This window comes from Saccopteryx bilineata, chromosome 1 (genome assembly GCF_036850765.1).
Source record: "Saccopteryx bilineata isolate mSacBil1 chromosome 1, mSacBil1_pri_phased_curated, whole genome shotgun sequence".
NCBI lineage: Eukaryota > Metazoa > Chordata > Mammalia > Chiroptera > Emballonuridae > Saccopteryx > Saccopteryx bilineata.
The window spans coordinates 266873804-266894093 of NC_089490.1; the positions used below are offsets into that span (position 1 = coordinate 266873804).

Sequence of the window (20290 nt, forward strand, 5' to 3'; positions counted from 1 at the left end):
CTTAAGCTGTGGTGCTGGATTGTTTACACTACCCCCATGTTCCCCAGAAAGACTGGAGGCAAGTTTCTTCTATCTTTTGTTTGGTTTAACGTTAAGATGGTATGTTTGGTGGAGGTTTTCTGCACTTGGTAAAATTCTTGGGTTGCCTTGGAAACACGATCAAAGATTTCATTGATTTGCTAATGGCCCACTTTGTCCTATAAATAAAGCAAGATGCAGATTTTGGGCATGCTTTGTTCTTGCCAGCAGCAATTACAGGGCCTTCTCTACCTCGTATTTTCTTAATTCTGCATATTTTCTTAATTCTGCACTATTCTCACTCGGGACCTGGAATTACTAGCTGCGCTGGTTCATGGCATGTGCCCAGATATAAAAAATAAATATAGTTACTCTATTATACCATTTCATTATGGAATTACCGCTCTTTTTGTTAACACATCCTTATTATATTTATTATTAACACATCATTATATTGTTTTTAGATAAATACACCCAAATAAAATGAATAGATTTCTCAAAAAGAAGCACAATATTGAAGAATCCAATTCTGGAAGTGAGCAAAAGTTAAGTGTAAATAAAATAGGACTTGAAGGCTGATGGGCAGAATTTAATTTATAGCATTTTCCATCACTTAACACTGAACAATACGATTGGATTAGAACCCATTCATGGAAGCTTCAAGTGATTTGGTTTAACATTAACAGAAGAAGAAGAACTGGCAGCTATATCCACTGATGGTGGGTTGATGATTAAACATAAGAAATTGTCTCTTGAAGTCTTTTAGATTTCTATGAAAGAACAACATGTGGCAATATCTAAAAAAACTTTGAACATTTTACAATTTTCAACATCCTATTTATGTGAATTAGGATTTTCTACCCTCAACACAAGAGTAAAAAGAGAGGAATTCGTCAATGTATTGATGAGGAAATGAGTTTGCCTTTCAAATATTGAAGAAATATGCCCAAACATTGAAGAAATCGCTAGCGTCATTCAAAGCAGGACACTGTGGACAGTGAAAGAGGTGCTATTAATAATTATGCTGGGACAACAGATGTAAGGGGGTCTGTCAGGCAATATGGGACTAACAGATATCTAATTTATACCTCATGTTTCTCATAAACACAAGAATGAAAAAACTTAACACATTCACACTGGGACCTGCCGAATTACTAAATCTTACTAAGAATGTATCTATATATATAAAAAGATAACTTCTTTGTCGTTTTATTTTTTAACCTCTTTTTTACAAATTCTAAAAAGCATAACAAAAAATGTAACATAAAAATGTTTTTTAATGTCAGAATAAATTTATTTTTGTCACATTTATTTCGCTTAATTACTATAAAAGCACGCTTGGACTTTATATTTTTTAATATTTGACTTAATTATTGTAACATATTTCTCAGAAATTTGTATATAGTGCGCCTACAATTATTTGTACAATTTTAAATGTGCCCCAACTTCAAAAAGTTTGAGAACCACTAGTCTACGCGCATTGTTACTTCTAAACCCAAAATTCCTCATTAAAGCCACCATTGACCTATTTCAAAACTTCATCTCTTATGCCTTAATTATCCTAGAAAATGGAGCAAAAGAGAAATAGTGCTCATCTTAAACTCGAAAGCTGAAATTCTAGAAAAATTCATTTAATGAGATTCTTCTTCCCAGTTCTTAATCCATTGTTTCAGCAAAGTAGAAATATGGATTCATTTATGTTCATTTTCTATTTTTGTTGGCTATCTTAAAAAAACCCTGAAGTTGGTAAAACAACTGCAAATCGACATAAAATTTAAAGGAATCAAAAGCCAAGATAACTTTAAAAGTCTTTAATATTCAAATTACTGAACACTGGCTGCTATGGAGGAAAGACAGTTCTATAACATGACCACTTCCTGATCCTGCCTCATTGATGCTGACCCTCCTGCTAGATCCAAATAGACCCTGCTGGGTATAGGCCAGAACAGTGATGCTTCCCTTAAATCCCGAGACTGTCTGACTCCTACCCTAGGCCACCAGTTCCTGGATCAAGCCGGAGTCCTATCCTGGGCCAAGTATGTAAAGCATTTTCCCCTCATCTGGGATAAGTCATACTCCATACCCCTATCCATCCTGTCCTGTCCTATACCACTCCTGAGCACCTGCCACGTAACAGAGGGAATCGATGCCTTCTTGTCACCAACCAAGACACACTTCACATATCAGTTCCCTTAATAAACTCTTAATGTAATGATGGAATTGGAAGCCTCTATTTCTTTGGTTTCTCAGCCCCGATGAAAAGCATAATAACTATAATTTACTTTTTTGCTTCAAAACTGAGAAAATTCAGGTTAAGATATAGTAAACAGCAATAGTTAACAACCTCTCCCAGCCATGAGTAATAAATGCCTGAACATTCTATGAAGTCATATTTTTCACACACCATATGCAGATTTGCTTTGAATATAATTAAATTTCAAAACTGTTAATGAAACTTACTTTCAAGTAACTTTCTTCTAGGAAACATACCAACTATGTCAATTGAGAAGTATTATGTAAAGTGAAAACTAAAGAAATCAGAGATGTGAAAGTATGATGAAGTACTCACAGGAAACACCAGGTGGCATCTGTGCAAAGTATCAATAGATCTGTCTGTTTTGTGTATTATTTATTTCAAAACCCAACTAGTCATTCTCAGATCATATTCAGATAAAAGCTATTTACTCAGGTTGAATATTATACTGGCTCCAAGATTCCCAAACACAACATCTTTATGATTAAGAGCATCTGAACATACTCCTAAATAAAAAAATAATCCTGATGTTCTGTTAATGGAAACAAGTTCTGAGGATACAATATAAGCACAATGGAAGAGTTATGTGTACAGTAACAGAATTACTAATATATGAAGACCTGCAAAGAGATAAAAGACCAGTTCTCTATACAATTTTTCCAATGCTAATCAACAGTTTTGCTACCATCAACATGGAATAGGAGAGGGGCACAACACAGATATACTCTCAATATCTAGTATAAATAAAACACAAGGAATTTCCCAACTTTCAATTTATTTGTTATGTTGACTTTTTACTAACCATGGAAAATACTAAAATTTATAACATAATCATGTACTTTAACTTAATATCCTTCTAAATGTATTTTAGATATTTTTAAAAAGTCAAAATCCTATTCTCATAATAGAATAAAATCCTATCCTTTTATTAGAATTCTATAACATATTATTCAAAATGAAATAAACTTTAAAATTAACATATACACACTGAAACATGAAAAATATATGCAGTAAAATCTGTTACAACTTATTTTCACAAGAATTTATATTACTCCTCAGGCCTGAACAGGCAGTGGCGCAGTGAATAGAGCACCAGACTTGGATGCGGAAGGACCCAGGTTCGAGACCCTGAGGTCGCCAGCTTGAGCCTGGGCTCATCTTGTTTGAGTAAAGCTCACCAGCTTGGACCCAAGGTCACTGGCTTGAGCAAGGGGTTACTCGGTCTGCTGTAGCCCCATGGTCAAGGCACATATGAGAAAGCAATCAATGAACTACTAAGATGTTGCAATGAAAAACTAATGATTGATGCTTCTCATCTCTCTCCGTTCCTGTCTATCTGTCCCTATCTAACCCTCTGACTCTCTCTCTGTAAAATAAATAAATAAATAAATAAATATTATTACTCAATATCAATTTAAGAACAATATTGAAATCTTTAAATGAACACCTCAGTTATTTTTCTTTTTTAAAATGTTTATTTTATTGATTTTAGAGAGAGGAAGAAAGAGAAAGGGAGAGATACAGGAATATCAATCTGTTCCTGTAATGTGCCCTGACCAGGGATCAAACCGGTAACCTCTGTACTTCCAAACAATACTCTGACCAACTAAGTTACCCAATCAGAGCTTATTTACTTTTTCTTATATGAGTCTCTTTCACTGACACACTGTCTAATCTATAGTTGCTGCAAAAACAAAATATGTTTCTGTAACAAACCTGGGCTCTTTTTTCTCTAAGCTCTTGCTGTTGTAGTCTCCTTTTTTCTCGTTTTTCTTGTAATTTTTCTACTTCTTTCACACAATTAGATTTTCTACGTGCTGAAAGAAAAAGATGAACTGTAGAAGTATAGTTTACTTTTTAGAATATTGTACTTATACACAAAATTTTACGTATAATTTCACCACATAACCAAAAGAAAGTACACAGTGACAAAGCATGACTACAACAACTATGTGAACTTTACTTAATGAGCTGCTCTAACAAAACTAGGAACAGGACAATATACAAATAAGAGTCAAGAAAAATGACTCTAACATAGTGATACATGTCATCTCCTGGTTTAGAATCACAGATCTTTGAAGCAAGAAGCATAAGAACTTCTTCTATAAAGTCTGTCAAATTATCATCTGGCCAGCTTTTAAATTCAAAGCAACTGAAATATTTATAATTTTAGAGTAAAAAAATTTTTTGTTTCTAAACTATACATTTAAAAACCCAATTAATAGACTAAACTAACAATAAAAATAATAACTTTGCACAGTGGTAAAATGAAATCTGCAATCAAGTTTCTAATTAGACTGTTTACCATTCGGGGACTAAGAAAGATGACCAAGAGAGAATACATGTATGCCTAAAATGACTGAATCCTTGATACATGATTTACATACAAGGGGGTCCAAATTCCTTTTTTGCAGCTTGAACTGGAGATATATCTGAAACACTACCATTCTGTTGTGCAGAAGAAGACTGTTCAGGAAGCTGACTAGGCCGTGCACGTGCAGAACCAACCACTGTAAGTAAAACAAAAATTTTAAATCCAGAAGACAATTAGTAAAGGTGAGCCTTGCTAAAAGGAACAAGGGTATCCAAAAGAACTGATACTTAAAAGTTGCATTAGCAAATTGCCAGGTTTTCTACTTATGCATGCATAAACAGAATATATAATAATGTTTAATAATCTGATCAGCTAAGAGATTTTTGGCATAATATGTGCAGACTTAGATGCCACCAATGTAGTCTTAACTACAAAACTCAATATGAATAATTTATACAAAACCAAAGTCAAACTTAATTTTTAAAAATCATTTAAAAAATATAAGTGTACAAATATAAATTTTAAATACAGTATCATTTTGCAAACTTCACATAATTTAGAACTATAGAAAGCAAAAACCTTTGTCCTTTAACCCTCCCTATATTCCAAATCCATTTCCTTGCTCCTCAGATAAGCAAATATTAAGCAGAGAATTTCCTACTGTGGATTTATAAAAATTCACTATAAATATTACATTTTACAAAGAAATATAAATTTTAACAAGACTCCAAGGACAGTGTGTTAAGTACAGGACTTTCCCTCTACTTCCATCTCTCCTCTAATACCTATGATCCATACACATATACAGTGAGACAGCGCTAGTAGAAAGTACCATTCTGAACTGCTGAAGAGTAAAGAAGAAATTAACTACGCTTTAGATCACATCTCCCAACTGAAATTACATGGAAGATCTGCAATTAACTGAAATCTATGCCTGTTCAAATTTTTTTAGTTGACTTCCAAAGTTTTTGGAAGCTTGTTAGCCATAAAATTATATAAAATGTCCTGATAACTAAATTTACCCTTGTGAAATTAACTAATTCCCCATTCTTCTTTATCATAACACTCTCCTCAAATCGGAATACTGGGTAAAGGGATGAATCAAAAATTGCATATATCATGGAGTATCATATTCATCACATGCCTTTATAAATCATTTTTTAAATTACCGACATTATTGTATTAGGAAATCAAAAGGATATAGCTTTCTTAAAATTAGCCATGTAAAATTTAAATAAATAATAATAGCAAGAGTAATATTTATTTTTGATTTAACTTGTCAGGACCAATAGGGAAAATTAATAAATTTTTACTTTACCTCTATTATCTCTTGGAGGGGGGTCATTCTTAATAGAAGCCACAGTTCGTCGATTCTATAAAAAAGAAATGTGCATTTTACTTTCTCTCATTATTCTATGTAAAACTAAATGGCAAAAAATTATAATCTTCTACTGAATTACTACTATTAATATTCAAGTTTCTTTATGAGTATTCTCTGACTGCCAAAATATTCAGAAATAATGAATCAGGCACTGCTCTAAGGATTTTACATGTATTATTCATTTAATCTTCACAACAACTCTATGAAGTTTGTTATTATTGCTAATTCCATTTTCATAGATAAGAAAACTAAAGCAAAGAGAGGTTCAAAACTTTTCACTGAAGTGTGCACTTTTAATCCTCATGCTATCTTGCCATAACTATGCAACACATTTCAGCTTTGAATATCAGGGCGCAATTAATAAAATACTAATTTTAGACAACTTAAAGCCCATTATTAAACTGAAACATCAAAATACTATGAGATGCACACTGTCAGCTGTACTCTTAGAATTTCATAGACTTTCAAAGACTGCATAGACTAGGGCGGCAAATTGTTGGTCCAATTATTTATCTACCAAGACTTCATTTTATTTACCTGAGAAAAGATGCCAAATAAGGCAAATAAGGCAGTGGTTCTCAATGCTAACTGCACATTCAAATCAGATGAGTACTATTAAAAAGGTATTGATGATAGAGCCTTTCTTTAGATAAAATCCACAATCTCTGGAAGCAGACCTAGGAATCAGTATTTTACAATTTTTTCTAGGTGATTCGAATGCACTGCAAATGTTGCTAATGATATACCCAGCAGTATGAACTATAAAAATCCTTCAGGTTATGAAGCCAAACATGAAAGTCCATTTACAAGTGGTAGCTAAGGACTTCTAAGCAGTGACTCTCAATATCTGAAATAGTATGACCTGTAAATCTGCCTTATGTCCATATGCATGTGTTCTTTTTGTTGTATTTGTTTTGTTTTTTGAGAGAGGGATAGACAGGAAGGGAAAGAGAGGGAGGAGAGAGATGAGGAGCATCTCATAGTTTCTTCATTTTAGTTGTTCATTGATTGCTCCTTATACGTGCCAAGCCAGCACCTTGGGATCATGTTGATGACCCTGCACTTAAACTGTCAAGGTCAGATTTTAAATCTGGAACCTCAGCATTCCTGGTTGACATTCTATCCACTGTACCACCAACAGTCAGGCTCATATGCATGGTTTAAAAAGCAGGTTTTGTTGGTATTATTAAGTTCTACGTGTGTCTTCCTTGCAAGATAGTGAGTTCCTATAGGGTTAAAATCATGTCATATTCATCATTTTGATGTTCAACAATGGTGAAAATCAACAAATGCCTGTTGAATTGAACACATAAAAATTGTGGATTCAACAACTCTGAGTGGCTACCTAGTTTTAAAAGAGTTGTACTTTGATATAAAACTTTAAAGTGAGAAGTTTCAATAGCAATGATAGTAAATTATATTTTAAAATGATGAAATTAATTTGGCTTTTATTTTTATAAAGATAAAACCATTAGGGAAGATGTAGGAGGAGGGTTTTCAAGTTAATTCCCAGATAGTACATAGATAGTAACAGAAGTATTTATAATAACTATACTGTCACTTCCGACCTTTCTTTAATAAATTTAAAATTAGCAGAATTACTATTTCAAAAGACAATTGGAGTGGGAATTTATCACGAATGATTAAGTCATTCTTTAATTATCAAAGTCATTTGTATTCATTCAACAAACACTGACAAGGAAACCCCTTTGACCCATTATCTCCTGAGAAGCTCCAGTCTTAGAAAAAATCCTAACCAGGCAAAGAATTCTAGGATTTTTTTTTAATAATTGTCATAATTGTGAATTAGACAACCTCAATCCTTGAAAGAATGTGTGTGCTATTCACACATGTGAATAGCAGAAAGAATTAAGTTTTTTTTAACAAAATAAACTAGTACTTAAAACATACTCCTATAGCCTGCTAATTCCAAACCATAATATACGCACGCACGCGCGCGCGCGCGCGCGCACACACACACACACACACACTCTGAATTTTTATCACTAACCTTTACAATTTTGTTTACTTTGGCTGAGGATGTTGGAGGTGGAGGTGTTTCTGGACTGGGTTCAATTTCTTCATCAGGTACAAGGTCAGGGTTAAGTGAAAAGATGCTCTCCAAGTCAATCTGTTTTAAATACCGCATGAATTTTTAGAGTATGTTTTGAAAATTAAGTTATTTTCCAAATAAATTTACAGAGAATAAATGTTAAATAATTTTAGCCTAATGAATAGTATTGCTTCAAAAACTAGATTACTTAGAATTATAACCCATATAGATTTAAAGAATTTCTCTTAAGATTGCATTTTGTGGTCTTGATTATATGTCCAATCACAGAAGATATGCAGGTGAAATCTACTTTCCTTTGAGTGAAATTTTTTAATCATTTGAAAGCTTTTCTACGGAACAATGCATGCACTATATAAAAATTATATACTTTTGTTTTAATTCAAAAACTTAATTGCAGGACTAGAAATAAGATTCAATTCAGTGATCTTACCTCTTTGCCTTTTGTATCTCCATTTTCTATCCATTCAACAGTTACACTTTCATTATCTTCATTTAAAGATGTTACCATTGCTTGATGTATTCGGCCTAAGCAGGAATAAAATATACATTTTTAAATGTCATGAATTACGGAACGCCTAACACTGTCAAATAAAATTTTATCATTTACAAAACTATTAAGACTATCATATTGCAGCCCTGGCCAGTTGGCTCAGCGGTAGAACGTCGGCCTGGCGTGCGGGGGACCCGGGTTCGATTCCCAGCCAGGGCACATAGGAGAAGCACCCATTTGCTTCTCCACCCCCACCCCCTCCTTCCTCTCTGTCTCTCTCTTCCCCTCCTGCAACCAAGGCTCCATTGGAGCAAAGATGGCCCGGGCGCTGGGGATGGCTCCTTGGCCTCTGCCCCAGGCGCTGGAGTGGCTCTGGTCTCAGCAGAGTGACGCCCCGGAGGGGCAAAGCATCGCCCCCTGGTGGGCAGAGCGTCGCCCCCTGGTGGGAGTGCCGGGTGGATCCCGGTCGGGCGCATGCGGGAGTCTGTCTGACTGTCTCTCCTCGTTTCCAGCTTCAGAAAAATACTAAATAAATAAATAAATAAATAAATAAATAAATAAATAAATAAAAGACTATCATATTGCTCTTCCTACAAGGCATTTCCCATAGATGCTCAGGAATAGGGAATCAACTTCGTTGCAAATCAATTTGTTACTTGTCAAGACCAGAAACTCAAATAATTAGATTTATCTTAAAGTTTATTTTCAGTATACAGGATAAATGGTTACATCATGTGTAGAAAACCTGAAATTTATACTGTTAATTAGTTACAATTAGTTTCCTTACTATAAACCAACAATGATTCTCTTGAACTAAAACAAAAACTCTTAAAGCAATTTTTAATAACACTGACATAAAATACTTTTTACTTAAAAATCATTATCATTTTATACAAAATAATGATATTAATATACAATTATTAAAAAACAGAATCAGAGTCCAAAAAGGTTGGGAAATGCTAATCTAAAGTGTTCTTTTTCTACATATTGCCTATCCATTCTACTAATCCATTCTACTTCTTACTTTCTCTGTTGACTCCAGTTTTTCCTATCTAAAAAGAGAATATTAAATTTAATGTATTAAACTTGTTGTTCCTCTTAATAGGTTGTGCATCTTATCTTTTAATAACTATAAATTATTTAATTATTACATAATATTCCATTGTTTCTTTTTTTATTTCTATTGTTTCTTACTTAATAGCTATGATGATCACTTAGGTTATGTGTAATTTTTTACTATTATAAACACTGCAATGAAAATATTGCACACTTGCCATTATGCACTGGTTAGATTATTTCTTTTGGACAAACTCCTGGAAGCGATCAAAAGGTTGTGTGTATGTGTACGTGTGTGTGTTTATACAGGTGACCCTTGAACAATGCAGGGTTTAGGGATGTCGACCCCTTCACCCCAAGACAGTTGAAAAATCTGAATATAACTTTGGTTTCCCAGGAACTTAATTGTACCTCAGTACCTATATAGTATTGCTTCCCTGACTTTGGATACCAACATCTGCAGATTGAAAACAGCGCAAGTATTTAGTGTAAAAAATATACGTATAAGAAAATTTTGTGTGTGTTGTTCAAGGATCAACTGCACGCGCGTGCGCGCATACACACACACACACACACATTGTACTTATTTCATCTGTTTTCACTTTACCCACCCATTTGATCAAGTAAGGATAGAAACTATTTGTTACATAGCTACATCTTTAATATTATCTAATAAAATGCTAACATAGAATTTTCACATGTATTCCCTAAATAAAGTCCTTGGGGCATCTATAATTTATCTTAGGAAAATTTATAATTCTTTAAGTATCTTTAAAAAACCCTGACATATAGTACATATAATATTATTAAAATAAAGCATACAATATCTTAAAAAAACACAAACACTAAAATGCAGTAAGTTTTTATAAAACTCTTCCCTGACTCAATGAGCAGGTAGAGAACACAAAGGCATGGGATTCATCTTCTATTTCTTTTAACTCTTCATAAACTAAGATGATTCATAGTATTTAAGTGTATATAATGAACAACTTTAACAATGTTATCCAAATGCTCTCCTTAGTCTACTGTAGAAAACTAAGCACAAATATTTCCAGCATATATCATGTAATAGAATAAGCAATAAAGGAAATATCAGTTTCCTACTTGAAAAAAAAACACAAAACCCACAAACACTAATAATTTTAAAAGTATTAATATATATGAAATTATCAATCAATATCTTTTCTATATAGGCTTATATAAAAATCTGAACAAATGAATATAATCTTGTTTCAAAAATTCAACTATTGAAGATATAAGTACTTTCAAGTCATATATTGATGCTTTTTTAAAAACTAAAATATATACTGGCAATCTTTCAATGACAGTTGACCTAATAATTTAAAGCACATATGCTTTCTCATATATGCCTTGACCAGGGGGCTACAGCAGAGTGAGTGACCCCTTGCTCAAGCCAGCAACCTTTGGGCTCAGCATTCTATAAAAATGTATTACAATTTAATTATTCCTTTATTAAGAGTATTTTAAATTGTTTCCAACTCTTTACTATTAAAAGATGTTTCATTGAATATCTATACAAAGGCATGAATAAATTAAATTTCTACAAGCATAATTAATAAGTCAAAGAAATTAAAACCGACATCCCAAAATTGCCCTCCATTTACTTTCCCATCATCATGGAAATTAATTATTAATTTAGTATTTTTTACCAATCTGTTAGGCCAGATCTTTCTTTAAAGCTTAATTTCTAAGCATGTATGTTAGGGACTAGCTCATGTAATGTACGTTGGTTGATTAGATGTAATCAATATTCCTATGAAGTAGTTATCTCCATTTTTAAAATGAGAAAACTGGCCCTGGCCCACTAGCTCGTGGATAGTGTCAGCCTGGTGTGCGGACGTCCCAGGTTCCATCCCCCATCAGGGCATACATGGGAAGTGACTATCTGTTTGTCTCCCCCTCTCCACCCCCACCAGTCAGTGGCTCAACTGGTTTGAGCAGGGGTCCCCAAACTATGGCCTGCAGGCCGCATACGGCCCCCTGAGGCCATTTATCCGGCCCCCTGTTGCACTTCCGAAAGGGGCACCTCTTTCATTGGTGGTCAGTGAGAGGAGCATAGTTCCCATTGAAATACTGGTCAGTTTGTTGATTTTAATTTACTTGTTCTTTATTTTAAATATTGTATTTGTTCCCGTTTTGTTTTTCTACTTTAAAATAAGATATGTGCAGTGTGCATAGGAATTTGTTCATAGTTTTTTTTACAGTCTGGCCCTCCAACGGTCTGAGGAACAGTGAACTGGCCCCCTGTGTAAAAAGTTTGGGGACCCCTGAGTTTGAGCATCAGCCCCAGGCACTGAGGATAGCTCAATTAGTCCAAGTGTTAGCCTCAGGCACTTAAAATAGCTAGGTTGATTTGACCATTGGTCCAAGACAGGCGTTGCTGGGAGGATCCCAGTTGAGGTTCATGCAGCAGTCTGTCTCACTATCTCCCCTCCTCTCACTTAAAAAATAAATAAATAAAATGAGAAAACTTGAGAAAACTGAAGCTCATAAGTAGCTGATTAGCAGATTTTAACCTTGTTCAGCTGCAAAAGTTGCTTATTATTATTACACTTCTCTACTCTCCTGCATTAGGCTGATGAAGAAGTGCATGTGGCTTAAACTGCAAACACCCCGTAAAAATTTATGAACTGTAGCATAGATTCTTAACCCTCATCGTAAATCAGAAACTCCTAGGGAGCTTTTACAAAATAAAATGATGATGCCCAAGTCTTACCCCCAGATAATGAATCACTTCTTAATAATTCCACTGCAACCATGTTGGTGCAAGCCACCAATGTCTTGATCCAGATTATTGCAATTCTCTCCCAACTAGTCAGTCTCCTGGCTTCCACTCTATCTGCCCTTCTGTCTATTCTACAAAGAACAGCCTAGACATTTCTGCTAAAAACTAAGTCATTTTATATTACACTCCTTGCTCAAAACGTTCCAGTGGCTCCCCATTTCACAAAAAATTAAAAACCGAAGTTCTTGCCCTAGCCAGTTGGCTCAGTGGTAGAGCGTCGGCCTGGCGTGCAGAAGTCCTGGGTTCGATTCCCGGCCAGGGCACACAGGACAGGCACCCATCTGCTTCTCCACCCCTCCCCCTCTCCTTCCTGTCTCTATCTTCCCCTCCCGCAGCGAGGCTTCCCTGGAGCAAAGATGGCCCAGGCGCTGGGGATGGCTCCTTGGCCTCTGCCCCAGGCGCTAGAGTGGCTCTGGTCGCGACATAGCGATGACCCGGAGGGGCAGAGTGTCGCCCCCTGGTGGGCGTGCCGGGTGGATCCCGGTCGGGTGCATGTGGGAGTCTGTCTGACTGTCTATCCCCATTTCCAGCTTCAGAAAAATATACCCCCCCCCCTAAAAAAAACCAAAGTTCTTCCAGTTGTCTTCATGATCTGACCACTTATTAACCTCTGTGATCTCCTTCATTCCTGACTGGTAATTCTCCATTTTACTGCTTGATCCCCATTTCACAATACTCCCTACATCTCCCCTCAAAATGTTTGATGGGTCAAGAACTTTTATGTAAAAGACAAATATAAAAGCAACTGAGGTAATACTAGTGCCATTTACTGAGGCAAATAGATATTAAAAGAGAGGCATGTGTTGGGGGTGGAGGGAAATGATGGGTTAAAAAATACTGGGAGGGCCCTGGCCGGTTGGCTCAGTGGTAGAGCGTCGGCCTGGCGTGCAGAAGTCCCGGGTTCAATTCCTGGCCAGGGCACACAGGAGAGGCGCCCATCTGCTTCTCCACCCCTCCCCTCTCCTTCCTCTCTGTCTCTCTCTTCCCCTCCTGCAGCCAAGGCTCCATTGGAGCAAAGATGGCCCGGGCGCTGGGGATGGCTCCTTGGCCTCTGCCCCAGGCGCTAGAGTGGCTCTGGTCGCAACAGAGCGACGCCCTGGAGGGGCAGAGCATCGCCCCCTGGTGGGCAGAGCGTTGCCCCCTGGTGGGTGTGCCGGGTGGATACCCGTCGGGCGCATGCGGGAGTCTGTCTGACTGTCTCTCCCCGTTTCCAGCTTCGGAAAAATACAAAAAATAATAATAATACTGGGAGGATTCAAAAAGAGAGCTTAAAAAATTAGGTAATACTCAATGCAATTTGATTTGGCAGAAATTAGGTAAATAACCAGTAGAAGTGCTATATAACAGTTGGGTCCTCAGAAGCAGATGTTGAGACAGGAAGACAAGAGGTTTATAGTAAAAGTTAAAAGAAGAAGGAAACAGAACTGGACATGGACAACTAACTTTCAGATCAAGATATGAGTCTGAAACATGTGAAGACGGGATATGAGGTTGTTGAAGAGTACAGATAGGGGTTTCCATGCAACTACCAATAGATATAAATATGAGATTGAGCAGAGAAAGCCTCAGATCTTGAAGCAGACATGACAATCTTGGACAATCAGCAGGGAGTTCCACAGCAGACTGCTGATTGGGAGTCCCACACTGAGCCAAAATAAAAATATCCTAGTACTCACACCTTGCTCAGTCACTGGCTATAGGTTCCTAGGAAAAGCAAGGTCTCAACTCAAAAGCTATGGATACTGTAGGTACTAACAGCTGAAGGATGTCAGCCAAATGCACTCCTTGGAGCTGAGGTTCTTTTCTTTTTCTTTTTTGACAGAGACAGAGTGAGGGACAGATAGGGAATGACTTCAAGGGAGAGAGATGAGAAGCATCAATTCTTCATTGTGGCATCTTAGTTGTTTGTTGATTGCTTTCTCATATGTGCCTTAACCAGGGGGCTACAGCAGAGTGAATGACCCCTTGCTCAAGCCAGCAACTTTTGGGCTCAAGCCAATGACCATGGGGTCATGTCTATGATCCCATGCTCACGCCAGCGATCCCAAGCTTAACCTGGTGAGCCTGTGCTTAAGTTAGATGAACCCGTGCTCTAGCTGGTGACTTCAGGGTGCTGAACCTGGGTCCTGCACGTCCCAGTCCAATGCTCTATTGGACTGTGCTACTGCCTGGTCAGGCTGAAGTTCTTTCTTAAAGAAAGATCCAAAGTGCATCTTTGTGGCTGTCACAAGATATAAAAGAGAAAGACTAACTGGTAGAAGAAGTGGAGAGTGGACCGTAGAGAGACATGAGCTGCCCTGTTGGTCACTGTCACTATCTAGTAGGAGCTACTACCGCTTGCATCAAGCCCCATTTTTATCACCATTTCCACAACATGAAAAATGAGGCTGATTTCCAGAAGCCCGTCTCCTCCCACCCCACCACCTCTGGCAATCTTACAACAGTAACACCCACTAGTGGGGATGAGATTACTGCAACAAAGGTTTGGGGGAAAGTGAAGTGGTTTAATGAAAGACACTAATATAATTTCATCAATAAGAAATGATCCCAAAGAAGATGTATGTGTTTGAACACCAGACTACCATAAAGAATAACTTGCAGCAGGAAATGGAGAGGCTGTGTTTGAAGTTGTTGAAGAAAGGAGTACAGATAGGGGTTTCATGCGATTACCAACAGACTTACCATAACAAGAATGGACGAAAGAGTGTGCATGTTCCAAAAGGCAAGACCAACACCACCATTTTAAGCACCTACCACAATATCTCAATTTTCCTAAGGAGGAAGGAGTGACAAAATATACTGATAACTAGCTGTGTGAGAAAAGACAAACCAGAGGGACAAAATCTGTATTAGGACTATATATAGGTCATAATTTCTCAGGGACCTCAACCTCCAAAAAACAGCCTAGAGAAATTAGCAATAAAGAGGATAAAGAACATCAAGGAGATAACATACAGTATCAGCAATCTTCTCAACATTTGATACCTCCACAACTTCAATTACCAATGCAGGCACTCAAAAAGCCTTCAGCCACAAGTAGCAGGGTCAAAAGCAGCTGATCCACCAGGTAAGACCAGTCTGTAAGTATAGGGCTCTGAGACTGCATGACTGGGAAAATGATACTAGTGGCAGAACAACAAGATGCTTTATCCTAAGTCTCAGTGGTTAATAAGAATCGTGCATGGGTATTAAGATAACTACAGATATAGAATTACAGCTCAGAGACAAAATCAGGATTAAAAATATCTTTTCCTAGAATCTGAGTCAATATTCCCATCTGGCCCTCTAAATACCACCCCATTTTTCTGTTTTTGAGAAAATTACTGCACTTCATCCTCACTAACACTGCCCTTCGACTCTCTGATTACCTATTTATTGTGAATTATATAATAAATACTTCTACGTTAAAAAAAAAATAGAGCAAACACCTGTATATTCACCACTAGCCAGATTAAGGCCTCACCAGGCGGTGGCGCAGTGGATATAGCATCGGATTGGGATGCAGAGGACCCAGGTTCGAAACTCTGAGGTTGACAGCTTGAATGCAGGCTCATCAGGCTTGAGCACAGGCTCACCAGCATGAGCGAGGGTTGCTGGCTTGAGCGCAGAATCATAGCCATGACCACATGGATGCTGGCTTGAAGCCCAGGGTCACTGACTTGAGTAAGGAGTCACTCATTCTGTTGCCATCAAGGCACATAAGAGCTGCAACAAAGAATTGATGCTCAGAAGACAAGATGGCGCTGGAGTAGGCAGACGTACCAACATCCACCTCCCAGAACCAAAGTAGATTACAAAATAATTTTAAGAACTATCATCTGGAAAAACCAACTTTGGACTAAACTAAGAGAACTCTTCAACCAAGGAACACTGAAGAAGCCAAACCGAGACTGGTAGGAAAAGCGGAAACGCGGAGAGGGCTGCCCAGCTCCCCGGAGCTAAGGGCAGCCGGGAGAGACTCGCATGGCAGGAACTTAGTGTATCCCAAGGTTCTCTTTATCAAGCCACAGTCGCAGAGCTCCAGGGAAAAGCAACCTGGTCTCATCTCTCCAGGCAGAGGAGAACAGAAGCTCCATCTCCACACATGCTGCAGATGGCTCTTCCAGTCTACCTGAATCATTACCAGCTAGAAGCAGCAGTCATTGGGACTTGGACGTGAGCTGCAAAGTATAGAATGGTGACAACAATTCCAGTGCCATGCGGACTTTTCCCGGACTCCTGCTCCTTGTGACAGCTCCTAACGGACTAAACTGGGGTTGGGTTGCATTTTTCAGGGATTTGGCATGGTGTTGGGGCCAACTTGGACTTGGTGAACATGTTAAGGACACTATTCTTTTATGGATTCTTGCTGTGTTGGCCAAGAGTCTGCTTAAAGGCTTTAATCACTGTAAAAAAAAATAGAAGACTGTATAAAGAAGATGTGGCACATATACACCATGGTATACTATTCAGCCATAAGATGATGACATCGAATCACTTACAACAAAATGGTGGGATCTTGATAACATTATACGGAGTGAAATAAGTAAATCAGAAAAAAACAAGAACTGCAGGATTCCATACATTGGCGGGACATAAAAACGAGACTAAGAGTCATGGACAAGAGTGTGGTGGTTACAGGGAGAAGGGAGGGGGAACGGGGAGGGGGAGGGGCACAAAGAAAACTAGATAGAAGGTGACGGAGGACAATCTGACTTTGGGTGATGGGTATGCAACAGAACTGAATGACAAGATAACCTGAACATGTTTTCTTTGAATATATGTACCCTGATTTATTGATGTCACCCCATTAAATTTAATAAAAATTTATTTATTAAAAAAAATATCCAGGAGAGATAGTAATGTACCCACTCTAATGAAAGTATTCTAATTTGATTCTAATTTATTCTCTATTAATGGTGGCAATTCATTGAATGTTACTGGTTTCCAAGAGAAGAAAAGAGAATCATTCACTTGGTTAAACCATGCTCAGTTTGTTCTATGCTATATGAAATTCACCTGTCATCCATGTGTAAAGGGAGTTTTAAAGAGATAATTAAAATCTATACTAACATGGAAAAAAAAGAATTGATGATTCTCATCTCTCTCCTTTCCTGTCTGTCTGTCTCTCTCTCTCTGACCCTCTCTCTGTCCAAAAAATAGGAAATACTATAGTATCTTTGAAACCCCATGTCCCCTTCTTAAAGTGAATATCTCCCTTCCTCCCTTGTTCCACTCCACCAGAAAGGTCTACCACTATCTTGTTATTTGAGGTTATCATACTGTGGCTTTCTTTTTAGTTTTACCACTTATAAATGTGACATACACAAAAATCTAAACAATTTGCCTATTTTTAAACTATGTATAATGAAATGATATTATTTTAAGACGTGCTCAACATTATATTTTTCAAAGATACATTTATGTTGTTATATATAACCATAGTTCACTCATTTTCAGTACATATGAATATGCCAAAATTTATTCTTCTGCTGATGGATATTTGTTATTTTTTTTTGCTATTTGCAACAATGGAGCTATAGGCATTTTTATCATGTGAACTGATACAAATATGCAAGAATTTCCCTGGAATACATAATGAGAAATATAGAGTACACACATATATAACTTTTCTAGTTACTGCCACATTAGTAGATTTTCCTTTATTAGCTCTTTCCTTTTGTTGTTTATTTGCTCACCTATCCTTGCGAGCCCCTCCAGTAAATGGGTATGACTCGACCCTCTCTGGCTCTACAGTTTCTCTACCGTCTGCCCGAATCTAATGTGAACCTGCCTGGCCTTGGCCACCAGCGTTACAGGTATGGCCTTTGGGATAATTAACACTGCAGTTTTTTCCCATTAAAAATAAAGGCAAACAGGTATGTGTGGCACTTTCACACACATCTGACTTTCAGGAACAGATGATGACCTTAGTGGGTGATGACTGTACTGTTTAAAAACAGGATACTCACAGATTTCTGCTGTTGAATATAGACTTTTAAATATAATTAAATCATATGAGAACCACAGTAATTCTATGAAAAAAAAATCACAGTCTATTTGACCATTTTAACCTCCAAAATGGCAATTTTATATGTGAGGCGAGGAGCTATGTTAGGCTTGTTCACTGGTTTACCGGCTGCAAGCCCTTTACATGATCAGTGCGTGAGCACGTGGCAGAGGCACATGTGTATACGGCCTATATAAAGCTATGGGTGCTTACGCTCAGGGAGATTGCACATGTTCTGATTGCCTGCCCACCACTGTGAGGGGCCATTTTGCTGTTTGCCTGAGAGGCGGTTTCCCCTGCCATGTGCTTATCCGCCGTTGTGAGACTTTATTAAAAGGAATGGCCCAATGCTTTCTGGCTCCACAGTTTCTCTACTGTCTGCCCGAATCCAGTGTGAACCTGCCTGGCCTCGGCTACCCACATTACAATATGGTTCAACGTAAGAGAAATACAAATTTTACCCTAAATTTAGATGTCATGATAATTTTAAAAAATCATATAAAGATGTAATGTTTTGAAATTATAACCTTTATTTCAAAGGCACTTTATGAAATGTATTTACATAATTTCTCAACTTTTTACTAGGTAAAATCTAAAGATAATATAGTTCAGATTGCAAATTTTTATTATGTTAGTAAGACAAATAACTGTTTAAAAATAAAAAACTGACAAGTGACTGAACAAAAGAACAAACGTGAATTCAAGCTACCTCTGCTCCAATGAACAAAAATAATACATACACGAATTTTATATTTCCGGACTTTCTAACCTTTAAATTACGATAGTTACTTAAGATTGCTATTAGTGCTATTTAATTTGCCATAAATCTCATATATTTACTGAGCTGTCAAAAAACAAGTTTTACATGCTGACAATCGCCTTTTGGTCTTTGAAAACAGGATCCTATTATATGTTTCCTAGTTCAGAGCTGAATTCACAGCAGCTGTGAGGCTAAGCTTTGCCAGCAACCAATTAGGCTGGCATAAACCTTGTCTAGCATATAAAGTATAATTTGGTTGCCAATGTAGAAGAGCCACAATTAAACTGCCAAGAATACTAATAAAATATCATTATGAGTATTTAAAAGTCTGAATATTTAAAATACTAATATATGTATTTTATTAAAAGGATATGATGGTGAAACATTAAAAAAATAAGAAAAAGCAACAATGCTTTTCAGACCCATGATGTTTTTTTAAAAAGTTACTGCTGTTTTTTACATACGTAGAATTACAAACTCTATGCTTTTTCCTATTTCTAATTACTCTATAGTTGAAGTATACATGAGTATATACGTGACAAATCTTCCCCCCAAAGTAAACATTTTATCAGTTCCTCTTAAACTGTTTCTATAAAATTTTCTTTCCATGCTTCTAAAATAGTAAGACTTTAATAAAAATTTCAAAAACAAATCTTGTATGAATAATACTAAAATAAAACAATTAGTAAAAACAGAACTTGAATTCTGAGATTGTTGATAATGGTAATTTCCAAATCATTCAAAGTTATTAAAATCTGTTTTTGTTTAAAGTTTAATAAATTTTAAAAGATGACTTTAAAAGCATTTTAAAGCATTTTATAATGCTTTATAAAATAATTACCTAAGAGTAAATACTATTTAATATTAGTAAGTCACTGAAAAAACTACTAAGTCACTGATCATTCACATGTCTAAGACCATGTAATGAAAACTAATAAAAAAAAAACACAAGTTTATATGCTAGCAAATTAAAATACATAGTTCTCAAGTATATCTATTCTTTTTAAATTTTTATTTATTGATTTTTAAAAAGAAACAAAGGCAGAGAGAGAGAGAGATAAACACTGATTTGTTGTTCCACTTATTCATGCTGTCACTGGTTGATTCTTGTATATGCCCTGAATGCGGAGCTGAGCCAAAACCTCTGC

General features: G+C 36.6%; 1 protein-coding gene across 6 annotated transcripts in view; it reads right to left on the minus strand.

The window, feature by feature from the left end:
- The window catches only part of KIF2A (kinesin family member 2A), an 86684-nt gene that overhangs the window by 28826 nt on the left and 37568 nt on the right, over positions 1–20290 (minus strand). For 4 of the 6 annotated variants that reach the window (XM_066242546.1, XM_066242564.1, XM_066242581.1 and 1 more), the window contains 5 exons: positions 8472–8566; positions 7979–8098; positions 5905–5959; positions 4660–4782; positions 3989–4089 (listed from right to left, as the gene is read on the minus strand). In XM_066242546.1, coding sequence (XP_066098643.1) covers positions 3989–4089; positions 4660–4782; positions 5905–5959; positions 7979–8098; positions 8472–8566 — 494 coding nt within the window. The remainder of the gene's footprint in view (positions 1–3988; positions 4090–4659; positions 4783–5904; positions 5960–7978; positions 8099–8471; positions 8567–20290) is intronic. The other 2 variants (XM_066242556.1, XM_066242588.1) reach the window with 1 other exon arrangement.